Below are 13,865 nucleotides of genomic sequence, written 5' to 3' on the forward strand. Positions count from 1 at the left end.
CACCTGTGACTTTAATATGAAAAAACTGTATAGTTGATGTATGGAATTCTGAGAAACCTTAGCAAAATCTTTAATGCACTTGTCAGTGCATTACATCCTGATACTTTGCATGGCATGAAAATCAGACTTTTTCCATGTTTAAGTGCTATGATTGGGTCCCCAGTGCTTCTATCAACCTAGAACGTGTGAAAAAGATCAACCCAATAACTTAGTTTTGGTAAACCATTCTCTACAAGCACATGAAAAAATAGGTCGTTGAAATTTGGCTCTCCTTATGATGTCATAAGGAGCTCTTATTCTAATAATACCACCCCTTAATCTGTACTATCCAACAACAGCACTGCATTTTAAAGAGAAATTTTATCTTTCATAGCCATCTCAATCATGAAATTGCTTTTATGATCAATATCCTTAAATGATCGTCCAATCCATACATTGCTTAAATGTGTTTTAATGAGAAAGCTATTAATTTTCTGTCAAGTATTGTTGTACAAAATCTTGCAGGAGAACAATGATTTTTGTTGATGTAAACTAATTGGTTATACAATAAATGCATTTTTACCTCCTGATGTTTTTATTGAATACATAATTTTAGATACAACAGTATTCATTCTACATGAAGAGATTGAAATGAAAGGCTCAACACAGTGTAACCAAAAAAATAAATAAAATGATTTAGAAACGAAAAGGAGAATAAATAAATACAACATTGAAATCATAACTTGAACCTAAAGAGTAAAAAGAAAGGGGGAAAATTAAAGGCAATATCACAATAAATAATATGGTAGCTTCATTGCATTCCCACCTGTCATTATAGCAAGAGCTTTGGAAAAACACTTTGTCATTTTTTTTTTTTAGTGGAAGGGATTTAAAAAAAAATTAGATTTATGAATTAACTATTTGCCAATATTACAATGATATTAAGCAGATAAAAATGAACAGCAATTTTTGGGTATTCCAAATAAAATATGTTGCAAAGTGAATGCGAAACCATCAAAAACCACATCTTTTTCTATCAATCAGTCCTGAACAAAAGATTTGGGAAAAATGACACGTATAAAAGATGTGATCAGTGTCTTCAGAATTGCCATTGCAGAAAGAACGGGACAATTTGATAAAAGGATAAATCTCAATTCAAAAACTTTAAGCTGTTTTAAGATATTTTATAGTATTTTTTTATCAAACATGTGATCTAACTTATTTCTTTTAACTTGACATGGGTAACAGGTTTTTAAAAATACCTGTCTTATATATTTGTTAGTATAATAATCAGTTTTAAAATTACTATCTCCAGTGAATAAAGTAAGAAGAACTGATTTAATTTTAGCATAAGAATATAATTATCCCAGAAGGTATTGTATAAATGAACGGGATAACCTCTTGAATTCTGGTTGATATATTTTTTTATTACGTATTTGGTGCATTAGTACCAGTCACGTGATGTGCTGTCCGCGCTGGCTATATTTCACCGATTCATTTTCTCAATCCCTAGCACTGTCTTTTAAGAATTATCTAGGACTTAGTATAACAGTAACGTTACATATTAACACCAGCAGTTGTCATGGGAACATTGCTGATATCTACATCACGGAGATGGCCAATCCAAAAATAAATCGATTCCATATAGGTATACACTGACTAGCACGATGCACTACTACAGCAATCATAGCCGATGGATGCTAAAGGGAGATCTCAGTCTTTGAAGCCTGGAAGTGAAATAATAAAGATGTAAAGGTGTGTGCGAACAGGTAATTATCAAAGCAGCTGTCTCCTTCAATTATGCTGTATATATATCAGTTCCCGCTCATTGGATTGCAGGATTCAGTTGTGCTTCAAGGACTAAATATCCAGACATTATCCTGTGTGCGTGTTTCTATGTGTAAAGTAAGTCATAGAGAGCAGACATCCTTCTGACCTTCAGCCAGCACTTAGCTGCTTATCATGGATAAAACACGTGTAAAAGAGATGCACAGTTTTTGGGAACGCAAGGAGTCAAGCCCCAGCAAGAAACCTAAACCGGTGAGTTTCTATTAAAAGTTTCATATAATGTGCCATTATTAAGTAAAAATAGGTGTGATCTTCAACATAAGTGGATGTGCTGAGATACCAGAAGCGTATGCATGTGATAAAAGCTCTATAAATATAAGCGCCACCTGCAACTGGACATTTAACAGACGCGCTCGACATTTGGTGCAGTGATGCCTTTAACATAACTGACTGCGTACAGGAATAAAACGTGCATGCAACAGTGCAACGGCAAAAATAATAAGAAGATGATCCGAGATAAAATTGCAACGCAGCGTTTGGTATGAACCACGTTTGTGAACTGGCTATGGGGATGCGCGAGACCAGTTGCTTCAATAATACGCGTAGCGCAGATTACACAGCGATTTTAACAAAATTTAGTATGAGGGCGATTTATTGTAAGTTTCTGTTTCGTCTTATTGTACTGGATATTTATTTGTCTTTTGATTAATTTAAATACATGTACATATGTACAAAATACGGTACATGCCTATTTTTATTTAGGCTATGCCTATATATGAAGAGTTTCGTTGCAAAACGAGATAACTCCGTTTTTTTTACTTTTTCAGAAATCTCGTTTTTTTTTGGTTGTGCATTCCAATTAATATCAATTCAACTGCAGTTGGTTTGTTTTGATTTAAACCTTCATAACTTAAAAAATACAGCTAAGTAGCACAATAAAACAAAATAATAACATGATAACATAATAATAAACATGTTTTGACAAAAATGTAAAAAATGGATTTATCTCGTTTTGCAACGAAACTCTTCATATGTTTAAGTAAAATACTTGTTATACATATATATTTTTATATTAATATTCTTGTGTTATTTGTTATATCAAAATTATGGGGCAGTTTCCTGGACATGGATTATCTTAAAACAGCAGGACTAGGCCTCAGTTTAATTAGGAAAAATAATTAGTTTTAACAAATTAACAATCATGCCTTACTAAAAAAAATACTTGTGTGCATTTTGAGGCAAAACAAAGGGCAATGATGTATTTTAAGATATGTCAGTGCAAGTTGTTTTTAGTTTGGACAGTTCTTACATTTAATCTAGTCTAGGACTAGTCTAATCTCCCATTAAAACTTGTCACTGACATCTTTGGTTAAAATAAGCAAGTAGTTACCCAGCAGACACAGAACGTTCTACTAACGTTAGTTTTTGGTTATTTTTTCCGAACCAAATAATAACGTTCTGGGAACGTTATTTTTAGGTTTTATTTTTTGCAACCATAAAATAGCGTTCCCATAACGTTGCAGGGTGGTTATTCTAACGTTAAACTAACCTAAAACTAACGTTCTCCTAACGTTATTATAACGTTAAAGGACAAGTTCGGTATTTTACATTTAAAGCCCTGTTTTCAGATTGTTTATGATGAAATAGAATGGTTTTGACTGAAATTTCGACATATGATGCTGCCCCGAGAATCTTCGGGTGTTTGCGTTTCACCTCCCACCTCTATAATGGGTTTATAGGTGCACTGAAACAATCCTTTCTAAAATGCATTAAACTTTCGTTTACAAAGACATGAAACTCACCGAGTGGTCAGCGGTGTTCACTGATATGCTCACACAAAAATCGCTGCAAAAGATGCTTTCCAACAGGTGTTTTAGCATTCGTTGTTAACTTGTGGACCTATTTTTCCAAACACCTCACATTGTATATTCTTCCGCTGAGAGCTTGAATAATAGACACTCCAGTCCAGGTGGTGGCGCTAATCCGCCTTTGCCAATTGCAAGAATACAAACAACATTCCCGGCGCGGAGTAATACCGTACCTCACAGCACAACTAATACAAGTCAATGGAGTTGGCAAAAACTACGATAAAACCTGTTGGAATGCGTATTTTGCAGCGATCCCTGTGTGAGCACACCAGTGAACACCCCCGACCACTCGGTGAGTTTTACGTCTTTGTAAACGAAAGTTTAATGCATTTTAGGAAGGATTGTTCCAGTGCACCATTAAACCCATTGTAGAGATGGGAAACACAAACACCTGAAAATTCTTGGGGCAGGCGCATATGTCGAAATTTCAGTCGAAACCGTTCTATTTCATCATAAACAATCTGAAAACAGTGCTTTAAGTGTAAAATACCGAACTTGTCCTTTAAGGGTACGTTAAACTAACCAAAAAATAACGTTTTATTTCCGGAAAGAAAACTTTCCTGGTTAACCAAAAGCAAACCTTAAAAAAATTACGTTATGGGAACCAAAAACTAAGGTAAGGGGAACTTTTTAGAACCAAAAACTAACGTTAGGAAAACGTTTTGGGAACCAAAATTTGTTAGCTGGGTATTGAGCAAGTAGTTCACTGATTTTACAGATCACTGTAAAATATTCACTGTTCAAAACTAAGCTTGATGTTTTATCATTTGAGCTGTCAGGTCAAAGTGTCAGGTGTCAATGTTATGTCATTTAACTTTAACCATCTCTGGCCCTGTCCCAAATGGCGCACATCATGTGGACTTTCGGTCACTTTTTGGCCTTAATTGCCTGTGCTTGCCTAATCTACGAAGGTGTCTCATCTCTTAATTTTATGCTCTGAAGTGTGCTCATCAGCGCCCCCTTTGCACCCTTGATGCGGTCTTCGGAAAAGCCCGCATGGCTGTAGGCTCCACACACTTTTCCAACCCAGAAGTCTTTGCGAAAAAGCAATCGATGGGCAACTTCTCTTCCAATTTCCGGCGTGATGCTCGAGTCTTTCACAAAATTCGACTCCTGTGTGCCCTTGTGAACTCCCGTCAAGGGTCCCTAACGTCTGGACTACATGATGCCATCAAAGTGTGAGGAAGTCCACAAGTCCGGAGTGTGCAAATTTGGGACAGGGATTATGACTTTGTCCGTTTCTCAGGTCCTGTCCCAAATTGGCACACTTCATGTGGACTTTTGGTCTCGTGGCCTTAAGTTGCACATGCTTGCTACGTCTACGAGTCTGTAGGTGTCCCATCCTTTTTAGCACCCCCTTTGCAGCCTTAATGCGGTCTTCGGCGAAGCCTGCACTGCTGCAGGCTCCACACACTTTTCCAACCCAGATGTCCTTGCGAAAGAGCAATCAGACGACGGATGGGAAGAGTTCACCAATTCTCTTCCTATTTCTGGCGTGACGCTTGTGTTTGTCCAAAAATATGACTCCAGGGTGCCCTCGTGAACTCGCGTCAAGGGTCCCTAAGGTCTGCACTACATGATGTCAACAAAGTGTAAGGAAGTCCACAAGTCCGAAGTGTGCCATTTGGAACAGGGCCTTACTCCGAAGGCCATACATTTCTCTATTTACCTGCTCGTCCAATAGCCTACACTCTCTTGAGCTCCACTGTAATTTTGAATATGTTACATTGTGTTTATACAGCCAAAGCCTCAGAATGCCATGACTATTGCTGTGTCCTCTCGTGCCCTCTTCAATATGGATCTGGAGCAGGAGATCTATGAACAGCAGGGAATGGAAGCATATCTGAGTTACCAGTTTCAACATGAGACTGAGCCTTTTACTCCTGGACCTGCTTTTTCCTTCATTAAGGTAAATCCACCCTGTTCCAGCATATACTGACTACCTGATGATGATCAGTGACCGTTAACGCTTTCTATTCACTTTTAATGAGTGCCGTCATGCGTTGCCGAACTGAATTGTGGCCGTTGCTCGCGCAGAAGTTGAACATTTCTCAACTTTTCAAGCGCCAATGCGTGCGTCTGCCAATCAGATTGCCTTATCCAAATAACCTAGGCAGAGCCAACCAATTACGTTTATGAAAGACCGGAGCATGTGTACTGGCCACTGTGATTGGCTGTTGGCCACACTTCAGAGAAGCCTTCCGTCAAGCGTTAACGCTTACGCCCCATATGAAGGCCAAAGTGCTATTTTATACTCTAATATTTAAAACAGTTCAAGAAATATGAGTGCAAGCATAAGTAGAGAGGAGGCCAAAATGTTTGCTTTATCCTCTATAGGCAGTGGAAGCAGTGAATGCTAAGCTGAGGGAATTGTATCCAGACAGTGAAGAGCTCTTTGACGTGGTTCTGATGACCAGCAATCATGCTCATGTGGGACTTAGACTCATCAACTCAATTAACCACCACCGTGAGTCAAAAAATTCAAAAGCATCCCTTTGAAGTAGTCACCTGGTGTCATATGTCAGTATGGATCTGCTAACACTATGTGATCTTTAACATAATAGGTTTAAAAAAATAACTATTTTACATTTCACCGTTTCTTTCTTTACTCCAGTTTTGAGAATTAAAGGGAACAAAGAATGAAAAACCATTTTTACCTTGTCTTTGTTGAATAATGGTAGTCTACCCACATTCACAAACATACAAAAAGTGCTAAACATGTTAAACATCTCAGTCTCATTGAAATTTCTCTTTTAGGAATGTCAGCCAGAAAACAGCCCAATCTGAAAAACTGATGCTTATGACATCACAGGCATCTAACTGCCCCTCCACTTTAAAATAATTGGCTACATTTCTTGAGTGCAGGCAAAGTCAGCCAATCAGTAAGGAGATTGCAAGTTAAGCCAGTAGGGGGAGCCAAATAGGTGCAAAACCAATTGTTAAAAAGCCCCACCCTAATAGAGCTATCTGAGAGAGGTTTTTAGGAAGCTTCTAAGGCATTACAGACCCAAACAAAAATGTTTTTGTCTACATGTCACATCACAGAACAAGGATAAATGCTCCGTTCAACCATTCTATGTCACCTTTAAAGGAATATTACACTTTCGTAAAAAATCTGATAATTTACTCACCCCACGTCATCCAAGATGTTAATGTCTTTCTTTGTTCAGTCAAGAAGAAATTAAGTTTTTTTGAGGAAAACATTAAAGGATTTTTGTCAATATAATAGTTAAAGTTGATTTATTTATAAAGCGCTTTAAAGAAGGTACAGTAGGAACCTACCAAAGTGCTGTACAGGGTAAAACATATACACTCACCTAAAGGATTATTAGAAACACCTGTTCAATTTCTCATTAATGCAATTATCTAATCAACCAATTATATGGCAGTTGCTTCAATGCATTTAGGGGTGTGGTCCTGGTCAGAACAATCTCCTGAACTCCAAACTGAGGCTGCGTCCGAAACCGGATACTGTATAGTAGGTACTGAATAAGATGAAATACCTACTTACTTGGCGTTAAAACAGTAGGTACTGTATAGTATGAGTCCTGGTAGTATGAATGAGATTCGGACGTACTACATCCACCATGTTGCTACATCACGTGACATACGTCGTCATCACGTCATGTCATTTCAGCGCGAAAACATCCGCATGCCTCTTCTTCTTCATTGGATAACTCCTCTCCCGGGGCATCATGGGATAGTGAAATGTCCATCGTATGCACACTGCAAAATCTAACTGGAAGTAGTGGGTCATCTGGGTACTTTTCGCATACTGTTTTTCGAATACTATGTATTCGGACATACTACTCGCCTCGCCTACTGCTTTTCGCGTACTATATAGTATGAAGTATGCGGTTTCGGATGCAGCATGAATGTCAGAATAGGAAAGAAAGGTGATTTAAGCAATTTTGAGCGTGGCATGGTTGTTGGTGCCAGATGGGCCAGTCTGAGTATTTCACAATCTGGGATTACTGGGATTTTTACGCACAACCATTTCTAGGGTTTACAAAAAATGGTAAAAACATCCAGTATGCGGCAGTCCTGTGGGTGAAAATGCCTTGTTGATGCTAGAGGTCAGAGGAGAATGTGCCGACTGATTCAAGCTGATAGAAGAGCAACTTTGACTGAAATAGCCACTCGTTACAACCGAGGTATGCAGCAAAGCATTTGTGAAGCCACAACACGCACATTTTGTTTATCGAAGGTCAAATTGGAAGTGGGCTTTGGCGTTTGGGGGGGCCAAAGACTATGATTTCCGTTTTATTGGAATTTAAAATAAGAAAGTTAGTGGAGCCACGATTTTATCTCATTTGTGCAGGGTGTTTAATGCACATGGTATTTCTAGGTCATAATAGACTTTATTGGACCTCAACAGTTCACAGTTTCAATGCAGTTTAAAATTGCAGTTTCAATGCTGCTTCAAAGGGCTCTAAACGATCCCAACCGAGGCATTAAGGGTCTTATCTTATGAAACGATCGTCAACAAAGAAAGACTTAAACATCTTGGATGACATGGGGGTGAGTAAATATCAGGGTTTTTATGAGTAATCCTTGAAAAATTTCTTGGTTAGCCAAACTCCAGTTCTGCTTTATACTATGCCTTCTTTCCATTTTCACAAATTGAGGAGCTTTAGCTTCAATACGCTTTTTTATTGTATCTGATGTGTATGTAAGTTTGATGATAGTTTACATGTAAAATATGTTTTTTCTGATGTCCAGAGCTGTTTATAGAGCGCTTTTGCATGACTGGCGGCAAGAGTCCTATTGGCTATCTGAAAGCCTACCATACCAACCTTTACCTGTCTGCAGATTCTATGAAAGTAAGAGAAGCCATTGAACAAGGTGAGAACAGTTTTGGGATATAATGAACTGTGACTGTAGATTTGTAAATATTTCTTTAATGTTATAATGTAAAATTGGTTCACATTGGTAGGAATTGCAGCAGCAACAGTGTTCTCCCCAGGAAAAATAACAGAGGTTCCAGAGACTCAGCTGCGAGTGGCCTTTGATGGAGATGCTGTTCTCTTCTCAGATGAATCGGAGAGAATCTACAAAGCTCATGGATTGGATAAGTTCTTTGAGCACGAAAAGGCCCATGAAAATAAACCCCTTGATCATGTGTGTTCAAAGTAATTTTATAACAGTGTTACAGTGTGTGGCTTCTCATGGTTTTTTATTTTGTTTCATGATCCAAAAATGTGTTTTTATCTGTTGGCTAAATGAATCTCTTTTTATTAGGGGCCACTGAAGGGATTTTTGGAATCCCTAGGGAAACTGCAACAGAAATTTTATGGCAAAGGTCAACGAATGGACTGTCCAATTCGTACCTACTTGGTCACTGCTAGAAGTGCAGCCAGTTCAGGCACCCGGGCCCTAAAGACATTACGTTCCTGGGGTCTGGAGATAGATGAGGCCCTCTTTCTTGCGGGGGCCCCCAAGGGCCCCATGCTAGAAAAGATTAAGCCTCATATCTTCTTTGATGATCAGATGTTTCACGTGGAAGGAGCAGCAGAACTTGGAACTGTGGCAGCTCATGTTCCCTATGGAATTGCCCAGAGGTTTCCATCAGGGAAGGATGTAAAAAAGGATGTGTCTTTCAAGCAGCCAGAGTGAATACTCATCCATTCTTGGTTATATCAGGACATTTAAGTAGTTTTTACACACAAACCTTACAAGAAAATACTGGTGTGCATCTTCAGACAAAACAATGGCACTGATATATGATAAGAAGATAGGTACAAGTACAAGGTGTTTTTAAATTAAGGCAACTCAAAGAAACACTGAAAATGCTTGTAAATGTTTGTTAAAATGAACCACTTGTCACACTATGGGGTGGTTTCCCGGACAGGTATTAGATTAGTCCTAGACTAAAATTATTGTAAGAGTGTCAAAACTGAAAACAACTTGCACTGACATATTGTCGAAATAATATCAGTGCCATTTGTTTTGCCTCAAAATGCACACAAGTAATGTTTTTAGTAAGGCATGTTTGTTAAAACTAGTTATATTTCCTTATTAAACTAAGACCTAATCCTGGCTTAAACTAATCTCTGTCCGGAAAATCATATGTATCCTATATGTTTTACATAACGACTATTATATATTTTAATTTTAGAAATAAATGATATTTTTCGTCATAGAAAAAGCTTTATTTATATTTTAAGTATTTGAGGCTTTTAAATCACATGTCACTATTAGCTATAACGTTTTAGCCATACCAGTTCTGATAGTTCACTGTAAAAGGGCTGTTTTACATGAAATATTACAGCATAAAGTGCTCTTCAACATGTATTTGATTTAAAAGGGGTTGTCTGCATGTATCTATGTACTGTATATTGTATGTATGCTGTGTTGTAATGTTTGTGTTATGTGAAAGTTTGTTTAATTGCTAATGTAATTGTTTCACTGTGTCCAGCGTGGATTTGAAACAGTGTTGCACTCAGGGCATATGCTTTGCATTTTTCCACCACACCGCTGTTACGAACAGTGAAAAGAGAAACTATTTATTGTCTAAAATAAAAGATGAAAAATTACTAAAGTCTTGGAGCATTATTTGACCCTTTTAGGATATTTGAGTTTAATCGAATGGTGTCTCACATTTGTAAAGTGTTTGGGTCATTCTTCAGTTGGGGTGGCAACTCTACTTTACAACAGTTTAAATAAACTTTAAATACCAATAAAATGTTTTCATGTTTGTATTCTGTAGAATAAACACAATTTGTGCACTATTAACAATTACATTTTTTGTTTTAAAATAGATATTTAAGATTGCATTTTGTAACTAAATATGCATGTCCCCACCACCCACCATACCTCAGAGAGGTATCATGGATTGTAATTGCAACAATATAACATTTACACAAATTAATATTGTGATTATAAATTTTATTTAACATGTACAGTTTTTTAAATAGTTTTAAAATGTATATATTTTGTAATCATTAAGAATAAACTAGTGTACGCCAAATTAATGTCTGTGGTGTTACAACAATGGATGTCGCCCTTTTAAGAAAAGGGGGAAATTCAATTCAATTCAATTCAATTTTATTTATATAGCGCTTTTCACAATTTGGTAATTGTATCAAAGCAGCTTTACATAATAGATGCAGTGAAAAGCACAGAAAATCGACAGATAGCACAACATAATAAACGATAGCACAAGCAGTTAAATTTATTTGGAAATCTATTTGGACTACTTGTATGCATTCTTTCTTATTAATTTTCTTAAAGTTAGCTACATTTCTGACAATTTCATGTGTCACACTTTATTAGGATCTGTGGTGTTATGTTTATTACAGATTTTACATAATTTAATCAAAATTTTGATAAATACATACTTAATAATATTTCCTAAATCTCCCCTAATCTTGAAATTATCATGATGGCAGCCTCTATTTTAGAAAAGACTGGATTTAGGCTAATTTGTCTGTGGTGTTACTGTCTTAATAGAGGGTATGCATTGACGTCACTTTTCCACGTGACCACGCGAGAGCTCGCCCGGTTAAGTGGCAAAATGTGCAGCAAAATATCTGGTTTTCATAGGAGCAGCTGAAAATGCCAGAAAAACTGACTATTATCAGCTTAAATGAAATTGAGTTGGACTTGATAGCAGAGGTGGACAATACTTAGTTAAATTATTTACATTTTCCAAGCATCTGTGCTTTATTAGGATGTTTGTATTGGGAAAAAATTACTTCACTACATTTTAAAGCATATAATCATACGGTGTATTCTATAATATTGCATATTAAAATTTATTTAATACCTACAGTTGTGTTCAAAATTATTCAACCCCCCAATGCTGTTAAGGGTTTTAGGGAATTTAGTGTACATTTGTAATTGTATTCAGAATGAAATCCTACAATGACTTCTTAAAGAACCATATGCAACTAAAATGACATCAATTGGTTTTGTAATATTGTAGTAAATGTTTCTTTTGTGAATTCTTCATTGACACAATTATTCAACCCCTTAAAGAACTACCACTCTGAAGAACAGAGGTTCATTGAAGTGTTTTTAATCAGGTATTGAAAACACCTGTGGATGTCAGGGAACAGCAATAAAGCCTAATAAGCACCAATTAGGCAGCTTTAAAATGACTGTGATACTCAACTCCTCCTAAACATTTACTGGTGTGGTTACAAACATGGTGAAGTCAAAAGAATGGTCCAGGAAGACAAGAGAAGAGGTGATTAATCTTCACAGGAAGGGCAATGGCTATAAGAAGATTGCAAAGATGTTAAACATACCAAGAGACACCATAGGAAGCATCATTCGCAAATTCAAGGCAAAGGGCACTGTTGAAACGCTTCCTGGTCGTGGCAGAAAAAAGATGCTAACTGCAACTGCTGTGCGCTATCGGAAGCGTAGAGTGGAAAAAAGTCCCCGTGTGACTGCTGAGGAACTGAGAAAAGATTTGTCAGATGTGGGTACTGAAGTTTCTGCTCAGACAATACGGCGCACCCTGCGTACTGAAGGCCTCCATGCCAGAACTCCCAGGCACACCCCCTTGCTGTCTCCAAAGAATAAGAAGAGTCGACTGCAGTATGCCAAAAGTCATGTGGACAAACCACAGAAGTTTTGGGATAGTGTTCTGTGGACTGATGTAACAAAATTAGAACTGTTTGGGCCCATGGATCAACGCTATGTTTGGAGGAGGAAAAACAAGGCCTATGAAGAAAAGAACACCTTGCCTACTGTGAAGCATGGTGGGGGGTCAATCATGCTTTGGGGCTGTTTTGCTTCTGCAGGTACAGGGAAACTTCAGCGTGTGCAAGGTACCATGGATTCTCTTCAGTACCAGGAGATATTGGATGACAATGTGTTGCAGTCCGTCACAAACCTGAGGCTTGGGAGACATTGGACCTTTCAACAGGACAATGATCCCAAGCATACCTCCAAATCCACTAGAGCATGGTTGCAGAAAAAAGGCTGGAACATTTTGAAGTGGCCATCGCAGTCACCAGACTTAAATCCGATTGAGAACCTCTGGTGGGACTTAAAGAAAGCAGTTGCAGTGCGCAAGCCTAAGAATGTGACGGAACTGGAGGCTTTTGCCCATGATGAATGGGCGAAGATACCCGTAGATCGCTGCACGACACTTGTGTCAAGCTCTGCTTCACGTTTAAAAGCTGTTTTAACTGTAAAAGGATGTTATACTAAGTACTAAGATTGAATGTCACTTGGGGGTTTAATAAAACTGATAATGATGTGAGCACAGAAAAGACATTTGTGGTTATTTCATTATAAATGTTATGTTATATTTGTCTGACCTACACATGCCTCTTTCGTGTAATTGTAAGCAGGATGACTGAATGATCAAAATCAATGTCAAATCGGCCAAAACAATCAATTTCAGTTGGGGTTGAATAATTTTGAACACAACTGTAATTATATTAAAATTGTTTACTTTTTCTTGAGTAAATGTACGTTAATGTACTTAAATATTAAATGTAAAACAAACACGTGTATTTATGAAATGTAATAGAATCAAAATTATGATAATATGTTTTGGAATGTGTTTTCCAAAGGAAGACACGGATAAAATACATACTTGAAAAATACTTTTAAGTAGAAAGTAAAACCTCTGCTTGATAGTGACCCTAGCAACTTATTAACCCACCTGTGGTCTGTGGACGTTGGCATGAACGATCAATTTACTTCTCCTTTCGGTGTTTTTTGGCAGTCTGTAAAACGATAGCTCCGAAATCTTGTTAATCTGTTAGTACAGTCTATCGCACAACAGCTGTTTCTCATTTAGACGCGTTTTCACTGTGTTTTCGCCGATGTCACGCTGTACTCAAATGCTGTCGCTCTGTCTTTTGCCACTCAGTGGGCGTAACCGCAGTCCGTCTCGCCGACGGTGACGTTATGTGCATACCCTCTATTACTTCAAATATTGGTAACAACACAGACATAAGTGAATGGTTCACCATTGTTTTTTATATTTAAAATAAAACATGTTGTTAAGCATATTAAACTAATTGTAAATGCATAGCAATACTAAAAGAAAAAAGAAAACAAACAATTTCTGACTCTCATATGCCACCCTAATTGAAGAATGACCCATTAATAAATATACAATAAATGCTTAACTTTATTTGGATTACACATATTTAGATGTTTTGTTTGTTAGTCAATGGGCTTTCTTTAATACAATAAAAAAATATTTATCATCGTCGTTAGTTGTACTAGTTGTTGTTGCTAATGTAACCACTTTAATTACAT

The 13,865-nt window shown here is 37.2% G+C and overlaps 1 protein-coding gene across 3 annotated transcripts; it reads left to right on the forward strand.

Moving 5' to 3' along the window:
- The first annotated feature begins 1,481 nt into the window (after positions 1–1,481).
- LOC129418222 (cytosolic 5'-nucleotidase 1A) lies at positions 1,482–10,170 on the forward strand. 3 transcript variants are annotated; one of them, XM_055173165.2, is made up of 7 exons: positions 1,482–1,748; positions 1,886–2,019; positions 5,377–5,544; positions 5,973–6,102; positions 8,358–8,480; positions 8,572–8,756; positions 8,877–10,170. In XM_055173165.2, exons 2-7 carry the CDS (start codon positions 1,942–1,944, stop codon positions 9,249–9,251), a joined length of 1,059 nt encoding a protein of 352 aa, XP_055029140.1. In that variant the 5' UTR covers positions 1,482–1,748; positions 1,886–1,941; the 3' UTR covers positions 9,252–10,170. The 3 variants fall into 3 exon arrangements, with proteins under 3 accessions (XP_055029140.1, XP_055029142.2, XP_055029143.1); XM_055173167.2 differs by lacking the exons at positions 1,482–1,748; positions 1,886–2,019 and adding an exon at positions 2,115–2,306; XM_055173168.2 differs by lacking the exons at positions 1,482–1,748; positions 1,886–2,019 and adding an exon at positions 2,117–2,423.
- The last annotated feature ends 3,695 nt before the right edge of the window (positions 10,171–13,865 follow it).

The sequence above is a fragment of the Misgurnus anguillicaudatus genome, chromosome 7 (assembly GCF_027580225.2).
Source record: "Misgurnus anguillicaudatus chromosome 7, ASM2758022v2, whole genome shotgun sequence".
Classification (NCBI taxonomy): Eukaryota; Metazoa; Chordata; class Actinopteri; order Cypriniformes; family Cobitidae; genus Misgurnus; species Misgurnus anguillicaudatus.

Coding starts and splice junctions, on each gene's coding strand:
- LOC129418222 (XM_055173165.2), top strand. CDS start 1,942: ATGGATAAAACACGTGTAAAAGAGATGCACAGTTTTTGGGAACGCAAG. Junction 8,481..8,571: donor AAGAGAAGCCATTGAACAAG/GTGAGAACAGTT, acceptor TCACATTGGTAG/GAATTGCAGCAGCAACAGTG. Junction 8,757..8,876: donor AAAATAAACCCCTTGATCAT/GTGTGTTCAAAG, acceptor TCTTTTTATTAG/GGGCCACTGAAGGGATTTTT.